Raw genomic sequence first — 17,133 nt, forward strand, 5'->3', positions numbered from 1 at the left:
GATGCGTGTTTCTTGCACAAACTGTAAAGCAGCTGTGTGAGATGTCCATAAGGCAATATCCATAGTACATGGCGATGGACAAAGTTTACCTTTGAGTTGCCTGGTTGGGGTTCGACGCACGAATTCCTGCACTTAGCCACGTCAAGATTTTAGACCTGGATTCCACATTGTTCCGTGTTTTAGGCCGATAAAAGATGTCGAAGCAGGCCAGTTATCTACAGGGTGAAGTCGTGGTCGACAGCAGGTATACATGGCCGATCACTGAAACATTCCCCGTCAGAACAGGAATCAACATAAAATATAAAAAATGCACATGAAAATATGTAAGCAAGGTGAATGTATTATGAAACGACTTCAATGCAGCCATGTTACCATTTTTTCCTTCAGTGAAATGCACCAGGTTTTTTGCTTGATTTGGAAATACCTAAAGTCCATTTAGAATTAATTAATTCAGATTTTCAGAGGTAAAATTATTAAAATGGAAAATTGTTAAAGTTGAAAGTTAATTAGTTTATACATTCTGCTACAGACTTCTGTACTTGTTTATTTAATATTCTTTCACATGGAATTTTACTGGGATGTAAACTGTCATCTGTTCCATTCCACAAGTTTTCCCCACATCTCTCCACTGAAATGTCACACGAAAAGCATCCGTCAGCCACACGGTATTTCAGTCATTCGATTCCTCGTATCTCGGTTTTAAATACTTTTGGCTTGACCCTTAAATGCTAAACCAGATTTTTACACCTTCTGAGTGTAAATAAACTTTTTCTGATCACTCGTGCAAGACTTTATTTCTCGCCCTGGAGAGATATTTATTTTGAGAACCCTTTTAAACCACTGCACATCTGAGGCTGTTTTGGAGCTCTTTTAGGAGCTGTATTTTCAGAAGGAGAAAGAAAAAGTTTTTTTTTTTTTTTGCTCTGGTTTATTTGCCAGCCACTTTAAAATGAACTTGAAGCGCAGTGCTTGGCAGCAGATTGCAACTCGGAGAGGAGACTCCTCAAAAACTGGGAGGCCCAGGATGGAAGGAATATAAAAATAGGCCCACGCCTTTATTTTATTAGTGACCATAATCCAATCTGAGACCACTTTTTCACAGGTTCTGACAACAGTGAGTCAAAATTGTTGCAAATAACAGTTGAAATTAGAATACAGCTGTATAATGAATGCTGCCATTCATGAATGCTGAGGCACACATATGAGTAATGAGTACTTCTATGAAATATGGTGAGGCATCAAGCATTGGAATCAGGGGCTAATGTTCTGGTCATTTTTTAGAAAATGTATTCTTCCACTTGACAGTTAAAAATTGCAGTAAATGATAGCACAAAAGACCTCTGAAAGATGAGGGATGTATTGCAGTTGCGGTCCTTCTGCTGGATCGCAGCCCTGGAGGATTTTAGGCAAGTATATCCTCTACAATTGATATATTTATATTATATATTTATATTAAGGGTGGCGCGGTGGCGCAGTGGGTTGGCCCACAGTCCTCCTCTCCGGTGAGTCTGGGGTTCGAGTCCCGCTTGGGGTGCCTTGCAGCGGACTGGCGTCCCGTCCTGGGTGTGTCCCCTCCCCCTTTGGCCTTACGCCCTGTGTTGCCGGGTTCGGCTCCGGTTCCCCGTGACCCCATATGGGACAAGCGGTTCTGAAAATGTGTATTTATATTATTTTTTCATTTAGCTGACACTACTCACAGTGTTGCGCTGCTAATTAAAGTTTTACGCAAGTTTATACAGCTCTGCAGATTTCACTGGGATATTTTAGGGTAAGTTCCTTGATCAAATGTAATACAGCAGGAAGTGGAATGCTAATATGAGTCTTTTGAGTCCAAGGTAGCAGCTCTAACCACTATGTCGTCTGCTGGATTGCGTGACTTGTTCACAGGAAGTCGCACTTCCTGGTATTTCCCCATGTTCGCTAGAGGGACGTGCTAGAATAAAATCCACCTGTCTTTTCTCTCGCAGTCATCGGTGGTATCCGTGGGCTTTGCTCGATTTCACCCCAACCTTGTGGTCGGGGGCACCTACTCGGGCCAAATTGTTCTCTGGGACAACCGCAGCCACAGGAGGACACCAGTGCAGAGGACACCACTGTCTGCCACCGCACACACTGTAAGCTCAAAGGATCCATTCTCAGCAGGGGCACTGTCATCGAACTCTTTGGGTATCGGTCCAGATTACCACAACTTCTGTACTTTGGCTTCATCAGTGAACGGCTAGTTATTCATACAGATAACACTTTTCTCCACAGTGGCTAACCTTTTAGGTTATATTTTAGATTATATATTCACTATTATCTACCCATTTGTACAGCTGGGTAATTTCTAACTAGAGCATTTCAGGGTAAATGTCTTGGTCAAGGGGATTGCACTGGGAGTGGGGATTTGAACCTGAACCCTTCAAGTTCAAGATGAAGACTCTAACCACTGCACGACCTCTACCCCCACACACTGACAATGATGACTTTCTAAACTTATCATATTTACACTATGGCAGACAACTGCCAGGTTTAAAGCTATGACAGAGTTGAATTTTATTAATAACTTAGTTGCTCACGTTTTTATGCAAGCTGGGTAAATTTTGAATATCAAAATATGAGAAAGAGAAGATATGTTTTTTCCGAAAACATTTAATTTCCTTGTAGTCCAAGCCTACATGTATGCAAAACTTATAAAAAGTGTAAAAATGGCGGTCGTATGTCTTCCGGGGTCTCCGTGCAGCACCCTGTGTACTGCGTGAACGTGGTGGGAACGCAGAACGCCAACAACCTGATCACCGTCTCCACTGATGGGAAGATGTGCTCCTGGAGTCTGGACATGCTGTCCCAGCCTCAGGTCAGCGTTTTGCACTACTGAGCTTTACAGATGATTTTCAGGTGTGATTTGGAAACTGAAAGCACAGCGCCATGTGAGCAAAATTCAAAAATCATTCTCCAGTCCTTCGAACACTTTTAGTCCTTTGAACCTATCACTATTTCTGGATAACAATTGTGCACACTATAGTCTGGAATCCTTCTTGTCAAAATTTGTCTAGATTAGAGACTAGACAGATGCCCTGAGTTATCTGGTTTTTGCAACGGTAATGCATGTCCCTAGTCCTGCAATGTCATTTCCAGTAGTACCATTTGACTACGCAGATGTGGACCTTCTTCTGTGTGCTCCTAACAGGAGAGCATGGAGCTGGTGTACAACAAGTCAAAGCCAGTGGCAGTGACCAGCATGGCCTTCCCCGCGGGGGACGTCAACAACTTCGTGGTGGGGAGCGAGGAGGGGACCGTATACACCGCCTCCCGGCACGGCAGGTCGGGAGTTGAAGATGGGGACAGTGGCACATGCCATGTTTGCCTGAACACCAAAAAGAATTACACACATACCCATGTTATATAAACAGATTCATACCTGTCAGTACTTTCTTCTCCAGAAGAATGGACAACATACTCGTTGTTTAATGGTCTAATGTATGCACACCTGTCGGAGAGGCAGTCACAAGCACTTTTTTCAGAATGTATTAGTAATCCATGCTTTGTGCGCCATATGTTTTGACTGTGTGTGATTCTTACTGATGTCATCAGATTAAGCTCAGAATGTAGCCTGAAGTTGTGTCCCCAGAGCGTGATGAGTTATGGTGATAAAATCACTTCTGTGTCATCTACAGCAAAGCTGGCATTGGTGAGATGTTCGAGGGCCACCAAGGTCCAGTGACCGGCATCAGCTGCCACATGGCTGCCGGCCCAGTGGACTTCTCACACCTTTTTGTCACCTCGTCATTTGACTGGACCGTCAAACTGTGGAACACAAAGGTAGGAAAGACAGCAATGTCACAATTCCAACTGATCAGATGCAAAACCTCGTAAGAATAACATGATGATTAACAAATGTGCTTTGAGGAGGAAGTATTTGAGAAAAATCCCACACACATTATTTAGATGTGCAATTTACACACTATTTACATGCTTAAACTATTTAGCTAACCTTATACTGACATTGCAAGACACCAGATAATCATCCCACATAATTGTTCTCCTGTCCTTAATTCTAGTGATTGACAGGGTGTTCAGAGTTTTCTTACAGCCCTTAGCAAAGAGACTGTCACATTTAGGGTTATGGTTAAGGTTATGGTTTGGTCAACCCTAACCATAACCCTAACCCTAACTTTAACCCTAACTCTAAGCAAACTTTTGTTTCAAATGTAAAAAATAAAAACCATGGCTACAGCCCCATTTTAAAGGCTCAGCAGGGTCATTGTCCTTATAAAGTTACATGAACATCTAATTTTTACCAAAGAGTGGAGAAAACACCTTATAATTTCAGACAAGGCAACAGCTGGAACCCTCCAGACAGTCTGGACAAAAAGCTGGGGAACACGAAGCTACGATTTCTAATTCCTGGTCCTGTGGGCTCATTGAGTAAATTGGTGTTTTTTACCCTTTAATTAAGAACCTGTAGGCAGAACTGAAGATGTGATAACCCACACACTTCCTATCTGTGCGTCCCAAACATCGGATCTGCTTCAGCTTTGTGTGGGTTATGGTGATATTTTAAAAGGAACTCCTTCATCCAGCTGTGGGCACCAATGGGTACCAGCTGTGCTGCTTGATTGCCCTACAGAGCACAACCATGAGAGCACCCATAGGGTCTTTAGTGAAGCTGGAGGTATGTGCAATCTGGGCTCAGGAGCCCAATCTGGGTTGGAGCCTGGGGGCACGTCGCAGCAAGTGTGAGCCGCATCCAGTCACACAGGAAGGAAGGAGGCCCCGAGTTCTTGACAGCTGCTCAAAACCTCGCAGAGAGGATGGGCAGGGCTGCTTGTACAGACATAACTCTCGGTCCCTGCCCTTCAACCCTGGAGACAGAGGTCTGGCACACTTCCACAGGGGAGAGAGGAACCGCTGTGGGCTCACGGGTGGGAGTGGAGGTGGGGGGAGGGGGCGGCTCCAGCTGGAAGGCCATGGACTGCTTGATAAGAAGAGGGCTTGAATGAGTCCTGCTGTCAGCTGAGGATTCCATAAAATATGCAACAGAATTGTAATTATCGCACGCACGTTTTAGCAAAAGCTCTCTACTCGCAAGAGCATTTAAAAGCAAGAGAACAGTCTTTAATGATCCTGCTGCTCGCGCAGTCGCTGAGATTTTAACAGTCTGTGTGCATCGTACTGCACTTAACATGTTAGTCATGCTGATTTACAGTATTAATAGTCATTAAAATGCGATTGGAACATCTTATAGTCATTTGCCGGTACAAGGTAGAGGCTTGTCTGACAGAAATGATTGAGTGAGGATTCTCAAATGAGACGTACAGTACCGTTGATGAGTCTGAGGATCAAGGCCTCATTTACACCATTGTGTGCAGCATGCATTCATAGCGAAGAACTCCTTCAACCACAAAAATGACTGGGTTCTGCCGATTTTCTGACTGGGTCGCAGGAGCACCGTTGCTGATTGACTTTTGCTTATTTATGCCTGCTTCCCAGGTCTAAATCTGCCAATCGCTGAGGGCTACAGGAAATTAACGGTCAAACTTCAAAAGCTAAGCATACACATGTAAATATTGGCGTAATATGGTGTAATGTGAAGTTCCCAAAAATCTGAGAAGGGTGAAAACAGGGTCAGAAATTTTGTGACTGCGGTTTTATAATTTGTAATATTAAGATCTGCTTTTTGGAATGTAATATGTCAAGTGGCTGTGAATTATACCACTTGGAGCCTGCTGAAAATGAATGGCTTAACAGTAATATTGATTATTATTATCTATGCGGAATATTTAAGCAGGCTAATTGAAACAAAAATCTTTTCCCTGACTTGAAACCCTTCATTTCAAAATCTTGCTCAAGATGTGGTGAAATACGTCACGGTGCTTCTTTTGGGCTGAAGCTTTTTATCCAGCAACTTGGTGTCTGATGCTATGATATTGTCGAAGATGGAGAGTGAGTGTGGAAAGAAACTAAGTAAAACTCATTTTGTCCTGCAGCAGTTGTCAGATTTAATATGGAGGACTCAAATGTGATGTTCATGCTGAAGAGAGCATTGTCTTGGCGTTGTTTTGCAGAGATTGTAGGCTTAGTTTATAGCATCACTAACTTCGCTGGTGCAGACTACACACACCAGCCCAAACCTGCAATTGTCTTCACCCTCCACCGGTGAAGGCATTAAGGATCTTCTGTGATGGCGCCTTGAGGATTTAGCTGTGTTGCTGCAGATTAACTGTAGAGGTGATTTGGAAGAAATTATTCTGTTTGACCGGGAACAGATGACACAGCACTTGCGCTGGTACCGTTAATGCTGGAATGTCTGCTCAGTGGCTATAATTGAATGTCGGCTGTCCCTGCCGAAGGCGGACTCGGGTATCTGCTTCAAAAGGCTTTCGTTAAAAAGATTTCTGAATGAGGGAGATGAGGCTTAGAACTGATAAAGGGTTCTGAGGTTCTTACTCAGCCTTCACGTTCAAACTCCAAGCAGCAATTGAGGGTTAGTTCCTTAAGGTGTGACCATGATGTTACAGCACCGAATTGCTGCTCGGAATGCAGGTCTGGGAATCTTCATTGGGGTATGGAGTTGGTTGGGAAGAGTGCTCACATTAGTCAGGTCTTAGAGAGCCTGAAGACTCTTAGACATTCATGACCATATGGGGTATGGTGTTAACCTGCAAGAGTTACAGACCTGTCCATACAGTGCTTCCATCTTTAGCCATACCTTTGCTATTCTTTTAACTCAATTCCGGGCTACAGTTTGAGAAAAAAAAGTGGTACAGTCAATAAACTCCAAGACTGGCATTGTGTGTGGCCCTGCTGGGATCGCAAGCCATTTGCACATGTGCTACAGCAACATCTCACAGCAGCCAGTGTCAGAACTTATTGACTGTACCACGTAAATACTCCGTACAAATGTAATCAAGATGCATTCTGTCCTATTCCAGCCTGATAGAGGAGGAGTACGTGGAAGTGGGGTTAATCTCCTGAAAAATGAAGATGGATGTTATCCGACGTACCGTATTAGCAGCTGGCAGGGCAGCAAAAATTTGACGTCCTTATGGATGTAAAACATAACCTATTGTTCCCTTTATAGCTACCATTAATAACATCACGCTACTTGTTGAGCTGCCTGCTGGATGCGTGCGTGATGGCGGAAGAGGCCCCGGGCTGTGCAGGGGGTGTTGCCAATCTGAGTGGGTGGGCAGGTGGGTGGGGACTGTTGGCAGGCTGCCGCGAGTGCCGTGCCTGCACATCCCAGTTGTGTGGCTGTTTTTACCCTCCCTGGGGGTGCCTCCCCCATGCCCACTCTACCTGTCTGGAATGCACTGAGCAACCCTCTGGAACTGTGGGATCTGCCATCCCCCACCACCTCTCTTCTGCGTCTTATTTATTCTCTCCCGACAGCTGTTACACTAAAGTTACAGTAGACCTTTGGGAGACTTTCATCTCCTGCTCTTTTATGACACTTTGCGAATGTGCAGAGGTTTTAATTAGCCTGTGCCAGACAGCCCTAAGGCTCCACTAGCGCCACTCAGTCTTCTCTTCCCCTGTGTCCCGCCCCCGCCTTGCAGCACAACAAGCCTCTCTACTCCTTTGAAGACAACGCGGACTACGTGTACGACGTCATGTGGTCGCCTGTGCACCCCGCACTCTTCGCAGCCGTCGATGGGATGGGCCGCCTTGACCTCTGGAACCTGAACAGTGACACAGAGGTGAGGGGTGGCCCCGTCCCACTTGTCCGGTATTGCCCGGCAGAAGCCGGTGTGGCATTCTGTTTACCGCGGTGTCTTCCTGCCAGAATCTCATTAAAACTAAATTCTAAATTCAGCCAATTCTGCACAGTTGAGCTCAGCTTCACCTTCTGGGTCTTGCCTTCTTCTGTAAGTGCACCACCCTTAAATAAACCCTTTGAGTTCTTAGTCCTCGCTTCCATTTTACGCCGAATTCGTGGTGTTTCATATAGACAGAATGCATCAATATGGCTGTTAAATGATGAAGGTTTTCGAGAAAAATATCACAAAAATCTCCGGGATTAGGTGCTCAGAGCTTCTGCCTTCCCGTCTGAAGCTTGCTGGTTTTAAGGTGCGCACCCTAAAATTGCTCCCGTAAAAGTTACTCAACTCTATAACTGGTTAAATGACTGTAAACTGCTTTGGAAAAAAAGCTTCAGCTGAATAAATAAATGTAAGTGGAGTGATATTATCAGGATGATGCGCTCAACTAAACTGAAAATGTTAAAGATCGAGTTTCAGTGCTGAAATCCTAAAAAAGTATCATCACTTCAGAAGGAGCCGGCACTTTCATTCTTACTAAAAGACTTCAAATTGTACAAAACTTTAGCAGAGTACATATATACAACAGACACATAGCTTACAGTTTCTGCAGCTTTTCTGCTTTTTCTACATTTTTATTTTTTGATGGGGGTGAGGCGGCGCAGCTGGTTTGGCCGGGTCCTGCTCTCTGCCGGGTCTGGGGTTCGAGTCCCGCTTGGGGTGCCTTGCGCTGGACTGGCAACGCAACGCCCTGTGTTGCCGGGTTAGGCTCCGGTTCATCCTGACCCCTCTTGGGACAAGCGCTTTCAGACACAGTATGTGTGTGCATTTTTCGATGTGGCATATGAATTACATTCCTTCATTATCTGATGCATGGATAAACAAAATCCTTGTTCATTGCAACTGTTTGCATTAAAGGCAACAGACACTGAATTTTGAAAAAATTGCAGTTTTCTTGCCTAAAAAAATGGCAAGTCAAGTTGATGGACCAGTGCGCCCCAAACTGGCCACGTTTCAGACAAATAAAGGTGGGAGAAAGCCTGCTGGGAGCCCTGGGGAGGTACGGTCTCCCACATGAGGAGACCACAGCTCCCACTGTCAGCGCTGATGGGCCACGCTGATGGACCACATGGCCTTCTGCAAACACCCTCCTCTCTAATTACAGGGTGCAGCAGAGCTCTGGACCCCGCAAGCGGGTGCGCCTGCTCCCAGCATGACCTTTCTTCTGCGAAGGTGGCTTCTGTGTGCTGCCAAGTTGAGCCGAACCCACAGAAAGGGATGAAGTTTGCTCAAGGGGGCCATGAAAGCTAGAGCATTCTAGCCAAATTTTAGTTCACGTATTTTACAGAAGTTTTATTTTCTGAACAGGTGGGCTTCACCAGAGCGATACAGCAAATCGTAATCTGACTGAAGACTACATACAACAGTCGAAAGGACATACAGTACAATACAATGTATTCTTATAGAGCTTTTATCCCAATAAACAACAAAATCAGATAAAATGAATGACAAACCAATATATATGACACACTTTTGCATGGGACGTTATATATGCCTGTGACGGACTGGTGTCCCATTCAGGGTGTACTCCCTTCAGTCTTGCACCCAATGCTTTCACAGTAAGTTCTGGATCACTATGACCGTACTCAGGGCAAGCAGTGATTGAGACCGGAAGGATATGCATGCAGGAAGAACAGATATCACCTACACAACTTCCATCTAAAGCCAAGTTTTTGATTTCAGGATTAAATGATACTGCCCACTACTGAAATTAAATCAGTTAGCCCAAGTAGGTCTCGGAGTATATGCTGTAGCAGTATATTTAAGTATAGTGCTGGTTAAAAGAATTGGACTTTTGAGCAAAAGACTGCAGGTTCAAGTCCTAGCTGAGAATCCGTTGTTGTACCATTAAGATACCTATCCTCTTCAATAAAAATATTGAGCATTGTCAAAGGCTAAAGAGTCCACAAAGCACCTAAATAATGAGTGATAATAAATGGCCTTTTAATATTTGGAAGTAGGGGGGGGCGCAGTGGCGCAGTGGGTTGGACCGGGTCCTGCTCTCTGGTGGGTCTGGGGTTTGAGTCCCGCTTGGGGTGCCTTGCGATGAACTGATGTCCTGTCCTGGGTGTGTCCCCTCCCCCTCCGGCCTTACGCCCTGTGTTGCCAGGTAGGCTCCGGTTCCCTGCGACCCTGTATGGGCCAAGGGGTTCAGAAAATGTGTGTGTGTGTGTATTTGGAAGTAATTCTGCCAATGGGAGACTTAGAAAAAGAACAGGAAAGGTACACAAAGCCCAGCTTACAATGAGCTGTTGGAGCCCAATTTGTGTTCCTCCTTAATTTTCCTAATGAAAAAAACATTATTTTCTATGAGGTCTGCTACTGGCCCTATTTAAGAAACAGCAAAATAGAAAAAAAAAAAAAGACACTGAAGGCAAAGCAGTGATTTCTGGATTGTTTTCACTTAGTTGACACTTCTTGCTACAATGGACTAAATTATTTAGTTTGAAATAAGCAGAATTTGCCTGGTGGATACAGTCACTGACAGCCACTGGCAGCATCAAGGCGAGATGTTGGAGAAGCTGGACCTGTAGCAGATCTGGTTAAAAACACACACACACACACACACACACACACACCATTTAGATTTGCCAATATTGTGAACTGGGAATGGAAGGAACAGTGTTCTGATCTGTTGTCTCTTTTTACTGAGTTGGCAACGGCCTCGATCAGGTTATCACATTAAGACAGTGCATTTTCATAAACAAGGGTTTCCAAAACATCCTATCTTTTTACAAAGGGATTCCGAAAGTAAGAACTGTAAAAATGCCAAAAATTGGGAAAAATGAGAATTATTCTTGACAATTGTGAAACATACAAGCGAATAGTGGGCTTCCTTTGGGAGCGCACGTGTTCAAAGACTCATCTCTGACCCACCCATGACTTTATTACCTGCCTGTCCCTGACAGTAAGCCTCTCTGCAGAGACCCTCAGGCCAGGTGCAACACCACGATGCTGTGCCTTGTGCAGCGTTGGTCTCTAACGGAAATGAAGATGCCCAGCCGTTCATTTCTTAGCAACGCGCACCACTGTTATCAGCGGAACATTTTATCATAACATGACTAACAGAGTCCACAGACTGCCTGGTTTCAATATAATATAATACAAGCAGCCAGTTTAACCTTGTACCATTAAGTGCTTTTAAAGCATCTGTGTACTAATACTGCAGAGCATTAGTGGTTTACCCTTTTTTTAAAAGTGCAGCATCCTTTTGCATTAGCCTCTGCACTTTGAGGTTTTCATCCCTTTTTATGACATATTTCACGTGAATTAGTGGTGTCATCTGTAATCTGTGGTGGTCTACAGGATTGTATCATGTCTGCTTGTTCTTCATTGTCTTGTATCAGGATAATGTCGTCATGCTGCTGTCTCTGTTCACTTATATTGGGCTTTCATACTGATTATTAACTTGTTAAATCAGGCCAATATTATTTAAAAACATTGCCTGTATGCGGACTGTAATTGTTTCCATGCACATCTGCACTGTGTGGTCTACAGCGTAGCTGCTTGTCGCACATTGTCTTGTGCAAGTACTCTGAGTTCATGCTGTTTCAATTGCAATGATCTGTTTGGTCACGCTTCCTTGGATTTGTCGAGTTTCGATGCCAAAATGCTGGCACTATCAGAAGACAGGACAAAATACCACGCTGAGTTTTACCGTAGAGGTTTCTGCCACTTCAGTTTAGGGAAAATCTCTGGATTCACAGCAGAATTCAAGAATGGTGGGACCATGTTGAGGGGTGAACTTTTAAAAAGAGATGGAAAAACTTTGAATACATCTGAAACCATTTATCCCCATTCACCATTCCGTTGTCTTGTATTAAATTTTCTTGCCTGTATATTCACTTGTTAATTTATCTATTTTTCTACTTATTTTATTTGCTGATGTGTTTCTTCAATGTTTGATTTTGTTAAACATATGCACTTGTGTGTGTGTGTGTGTGTGTGTGTGTCTGTCTGTCTCAGTGTCGTACACAGTGATGTGCATTGCTGCAACCGAAGTGAATTTCCCTATCGGAGTAATAAATTTTCATTCATTCATTCATTCATTCATTCATTCATTCATTCATTCATTCCAGAAAAAATTATCCATTCGAAGGACTTAAATTCAGGTCATATGTTCACAGAATTGTACTGGAATGTAACGGCATGTGTGAATAAGGCCTGTATCAGTGTAAAAAATTAAACACCATGTATTTTTTTTTTTTTGACAATTAACGCTGTAGGCAAATGAAGTCAAACTGTGTCCACTATGTGGAAAAAATCGAGAACTGGGTCTAGTGTAAATGCGACCCAAGTCCCTGAAGCTTTTGATCCGATCTGAAGACTCATCTGATTGATGCCATCTTGTGCAAACTGAACCTGGACAGGTACCCACTGCCAGCGTGACCATCGAGGGAGCGCCTGCCCTGAACCGTGTGCGATGGGCACCAAGTGGCAGGGAGGTGGCCGTGGGTGACTCTGAAGGCCGGGTCTGGATTTACGATGTTGGGGAGGTGAGTCCCACTTTTACCAAATCGCTGTTTCTAATTTTGTCTTCCTTAAAACATTGCTATAGTACTATGTATACACAGTTCCACAGTTTATACTAAAACAGCAATTCAATTTAATTACTTCTTATTTTGTAGATTAAATTTACATTTACATTTATTTATTTAGCAGATGCCGGATGCTTTTCTTCAAAGTGACTTCCAATGAACTCTACCTAGTGTTATTAGCCCACACACCTTATTCACCAAGATGACTTACACTGCTAGATACACTACTTACAATGGGTCAGTCATTCATACATCAGTGGAACACACTCTCTCTGTCACTCACACACTATGGGAGAACCTGAACAGCATGTCTTTGCACTATGGGAGGAAACCAGAGCACCCAGAGGAAACCCACGCAGACACGGCGAGAACATGCAAACTCAACACAGAGTGGATTGAACCCTGGGGACAGCTGGTAGTGTAGTGGTTAGAGCTGCTGCCTTTGGACCCAAAGGTCACAGGTTTACTCCCTACCTCTGGCTGTAGTACCCTTAAGCAAGTTACTGACCTTAAGCTGCTCCACTAAAATTACCCAGCTGTATAAATGGATGAATAATTGTAAATACCTCAATATGAGAAATCACTATGGAGAAAGTGAGTAAATCACCCAGGTGCTGTAAGACAGCAGTGCTACTTGCTGTATCACCATGTCACCCATTATAGTTGTAATCCTTTGTGAATCTAAGTGCAATCTATACCCAGGACTTTCATTAAAGTGGTGAACGGTGCTGATAACACTAGGGAACACATCTGCTGAAAAACTTATTTTATTATGGAGGCGGTATTCTTTCAGGGGGTTTAGAATTCCTAGTTACACCCCTTGTGTATATCATCAATATATCATTTCTTTTTGAGGTGCTGTTTGAACTCTTGACTTGGCCTTCTCTTGTGTACATGGACTGTTTAATTTTAGCCTCCTGCCTCAATGTAATTGCAGAGCGCATGGTTTATCGTGCGGTCTTGGGTTAATGGCAACGACCGATCGTCAGTGAAGTCGAAGGGTTTGATGTCAAAGCTGTGCAGGAGTAGAAGAAACATCCAGTAAGCTTTACTACACTTGCGCCAATAAAATGGCTGCGATGCTCATATTATGGGAAGAAAAAATGGCACCGTGGCAAAGCCCACTGTCACGTACGATGAAAAACTGTTAAACGCGTTCGTTTTTTTACTTGCATTAAGTTTTGCTTTTCTGAATGTTATCTCATGCACATCATCACGGTCAAGCATGAAAACCTCTTATTGTCTTCACAGATCAATGGTATGTGAGCTAAACTAGATCCATTAGTGGATTTTATTGTTTAACCATTCTCAAACCAGTTGTTAATCTGAAATGTTCACGTGGCAGGTTTGTTGGAGAATTTCCTTGGAAGCCATTTAAGTGTCCCCATTCCGTTCAGCATATGTATAATTATAGCCTGTGTAGTTTCAACTTGGGTGGCAGCTGTCATTTCTCATTGGATTTTCACACCGCAAGCTTCAGCGAAGCACTCCAGCACAATAGGGTAATTCACATCTATTGAACTGTGCACTTAAATTTGGCATGATAACACTCAGTATTCAAATGAAAGGAAATTGTTTGTATTATGCAGAAGTCTGCTGCCAGACTTTCCTAATGCAGCAGCAGATTATTATTATTTTTTTTTTAATTTTAAAATTTTAAATAATTTTTTACATAATTATTACATAATCAGAAATTTTAAATAATTGCTTTGTGTGCAGAGGGGGTGCGGTGGTGCAGTGGGTTGGACCACAGTCCTGCTCTCCGGTGGGTCTGGGGTTCGAGTCCCGCTTGGGGTGCCTTGCGACGGACTGGCGTCCCGTCCTAGGTGTGTCCCCTCCCCCTCCGGCCTTACGCCCTAAGTTGCCGGGTTCGGCTCCGGTTCCCCGTGACCCCGTATGGGACAAGCGGTTCTGAAAATGTGTGTGTGTGCTTTGTGTGCATGCCCCAAAGGGTGGAACTGTATACTCGAGCTACCTCATAAAAGGTAAAATACTTTAATTCTGCCACAAAAAATATGTAAGACGTTAAATAAGACATATCAGTGAATCTGTCAGAGAAATTTATCAGAGGTCATTATATGAGGGAATATGTAGACCTTTGATACAAGCACATATTGCTCCAGAAAATGCTAAATTTAACAGATTTCAGTAATGACAGCTTGAAAAAACTTCTATAATTTTAAAGTTTATATTATGCTGTCATCTGGCAGACGTATTCATTCATCTGTGACCCGAAAGACATGCATAAAATAATTTTTTGCTTGTTTTGGCTCTTTATTCTAGCACTTTTGATGTAAGATGACACAAAGAAAACGGAATTAAAGTTCAGAATGTCAGCTTTAATCTGAGGGTATTTCCATCCCTGACTGTTGGAATAGCTTTGAATTTCCAGGGACATTTTGTGTGTACAGGTACCAGAACTGTGAAAATGTTAGCATTATGGAAAAATAATCATATGTAGTGCTTAGTGGAATATCCATGACAGGCAATGTCTACCTAAAGTCTGTGATCCATAACCAGTGTTGGATACCTTCAGCCTTGACTCCATAGGAAACATCTGCTTTGCTTTCTACTCATTGATGAAGTGGAGTAATAGAGAAAAGACACAGGCAGGAGTGATGGAAGGAGGAAAGGAACCATGAAGAGGCATTATGGGAAGAAGAAAGGGAACCAAAGAGACAAGTTATGATGAAGAGGGGCCATGAACATGAGTGATGGAGGGAAACAGTGGAAAGTGCAGTAGTTTAGGTATGATGAGAAATAATACTGAGGAGGCACTGGAATGAGAGATGAAGAAAATGGTGTAGAGAAAGCATAGTTGTGATGGAAAGGGGTGAAAGAGCGATAATATGGGGAGAAATAACTGACAAGAGCCATAGAGAGGGGTAACAGAGAGAAATGATAGAGAGAAGACACGGAGAAGAGTCATAGAAAGAGTGATGGAGAGAAGTCAACACGAGGTCCATTTGTGTTACCTCCTCACCCCAGCTGGCAGCGCCCCATGCTGAGGACTGGACCCGCTTCGCCCGCACGCTGGTGGAGATCCAGGCCAACCGGGGCGACAGCGAGGAGGAGGCCGCTGCGCAACTGCCAGCTTAAGGAGCAGCACAGCATGGTTTCAGCAGCACCCCCTTCCTCGCCCACTCCACCCCAGACCAGCAGAGCCTTTGAGGCCACGCACATATTGATTCCCAGGCTGCTGATTATGCCGAGCCGGTGCGTCCAAACTGCCATTTCACTCCGGTGTGTGTTGTAGCTTTCCTTTGGCAGCAAATTCCCTGGGTCCAGTGTTTTTTAATGTTGCTCCATAAGCCAGCTATTTGAAGAGATGGCCAAATGTTGGTACCGTAATTTTTTCTCTCCCTTTTCTCATATAGTAACTTTATTTAGTGCCTGGAAACCTCTGGTGAAGCTCATATTTTAAAACAGCACTTGTGCGATTAAAACCATATGAGTCCAGCAGGGACAATGAGCTGATGGGGTCATCTCCCAGTGTGGGACCAAGGCAGATGTGCTTTTCATTCGCGGGTCATCTGGAGTTGGTGTTCTTGTCCTCTATGCACATTTTTATGTTTGACTTCTGCATGAAACACCTTTGTGAGAAAGTCTCCGAGTACCTGCAGTGTCGTATTTTGCCGTAAACGTCCCACTTCGTAAAGCAGCTATTGACGATATCAGAGCGCCGCATACAAGGGCCGTCTTTCAGCATCGCTGTGGAATTTCTATGGACGTTGGGAATAAGTGAAAAAAACGTTTTGTTTTTGTTTGAACACTTGATAATACACTGTCTTTGGGGGTGAATGTTTAAGTAAGTGTTGCTTTTACAGTTTTAAAGTGTGCTTCATTGTACTAAAGGAAGAGAAACTGCTAATAAAATTTGGCTGTGATTGTTGGAGATCCTTTCAGCTGCTTCCATCTAACATATACACTCTGGGTTTTAACTCTTCAATTTTGAAAAGACATGCAATTCACTTTGCCTGTCTTAGTCTTACCATTTTTTTATGCACAGGTTTAATGCGTGTCAGACTAATGTAAATTTACATTTTTTTTTGTCCTCGCATCTGATGGTTTAATGTGTCACATTAAGCACAGTCGCTGTTGTCTTCCGTGGGGAAGGGCCTCACCCACCCTGCCACTCACGGGGGAATGGGGAGGGGATGCTCCTGGGGACCTGTCAGGCGAGCACAGAAGCCTGCTCTGATGGCTGGAAGCTCCTCTCCATTCCATCATGCCGCTGGCAAGTGCCTGACAGGGGATCAACCCTCTCTTCCTCTGGCAGAGCGACGGGCCCATCCCGCCTGCCTGACCCCCACTCCCCAGCCTCTGGAACACAGCCGCTGGGATTCCGCAGAGCTCTCCAGCATAACCTGTCTATTCAGGTGCCCTCAAGTCCATGGGGAATGAAAAAAAAAAACATCCCGGCACGCTGGCTGCGTGTCTCGACAGAGAAGGGTCACATATGAGCTTCTGGGAGGAGGCCAAGGCTGGAGATCAGTCTCAGGCAGCTAAGTTTTCACCCTGAACTGGGCAATCAGGGAAAGTCAATCAACAGTGGGAGACATTCAAGAAGAGTCTAGAGACGAGCATTATGGCCTTGGCGTGTGAGAACTGTTTCCATCATCTTAGAACAAGGGGAAAAAACAAGATGTGACTTACTTAGCACCCTACTGAATCTCAACTTCAACTTCTCTTCCGTATGCAGAATAGACAACCATTTGTTCGGTTGCAGTTCAAGGGACAACCTCACTGTGGCCTACGATGGCCGCAGGTATAGCTAAATAAAACCACCTTTC

At 44.0% G+C, this 17,133-nt stretch overlaps 1 protein-coding gene across 1 annotated transcript in view; it reads left to right on the plus strand.

Moving 5' to 3' along the window:
• The window catches only part of dync1i1a (dynein cytoplasmic 1 intermediate chain 1a), a 50,237-nt gene extending 34,021 nt beyond the window's left edge, over window positions 1-16,216 (plus strand). Inside the window, exons 12-18 of the mRNA XM_018731837.2 lie at window positions 1,968-2,114; window positions 2,723-2,836; window positions 3,170-3,303; window positions 3,657-3,801; window positions 7,542-7,682; window positions 12,173-12,298; window positions 15,329-16,216. Coding sequence (XP_018587353.1) covers window positions 1,968-2,114; window positions 2,723-2,836; window positions 3,170-3,303; window positions 3,657-3,801; window positions 7,542-7,682; window positions 12,173-12,298; window positions 15,329-15,439 — 918 coding nt within the window. The 3' untranslated portion in view covers window positions 15,440-16,216. The remainder of the gene's footprint in view (window positions 1-1,967; window positions 2,115-2,722; window positions 2,837-3,169; window positions 3,304-3,656; window positions 3,802-7,541; window positions 7,683-12,172; window positions 12,299-15,328) is intronic.
• The last annotated feature ends 917 nt before the right edge of the window (window positions 16,217-17,133 follow it).

This window comes from Scleropages formosus, chromosome 23 (assembly GCF_900964775.1).
Source record: "Scleropages formosus chromosome 23, fSclFor1.1, whole genome shotgun sequence".
Classification (NCBI taxonomy): Eukaryota; Metazoa; Chordata; class Actinopteri; order Osteoglossiformes; family Osteoglossidae; genus Scleropages; species Scleropages formosus.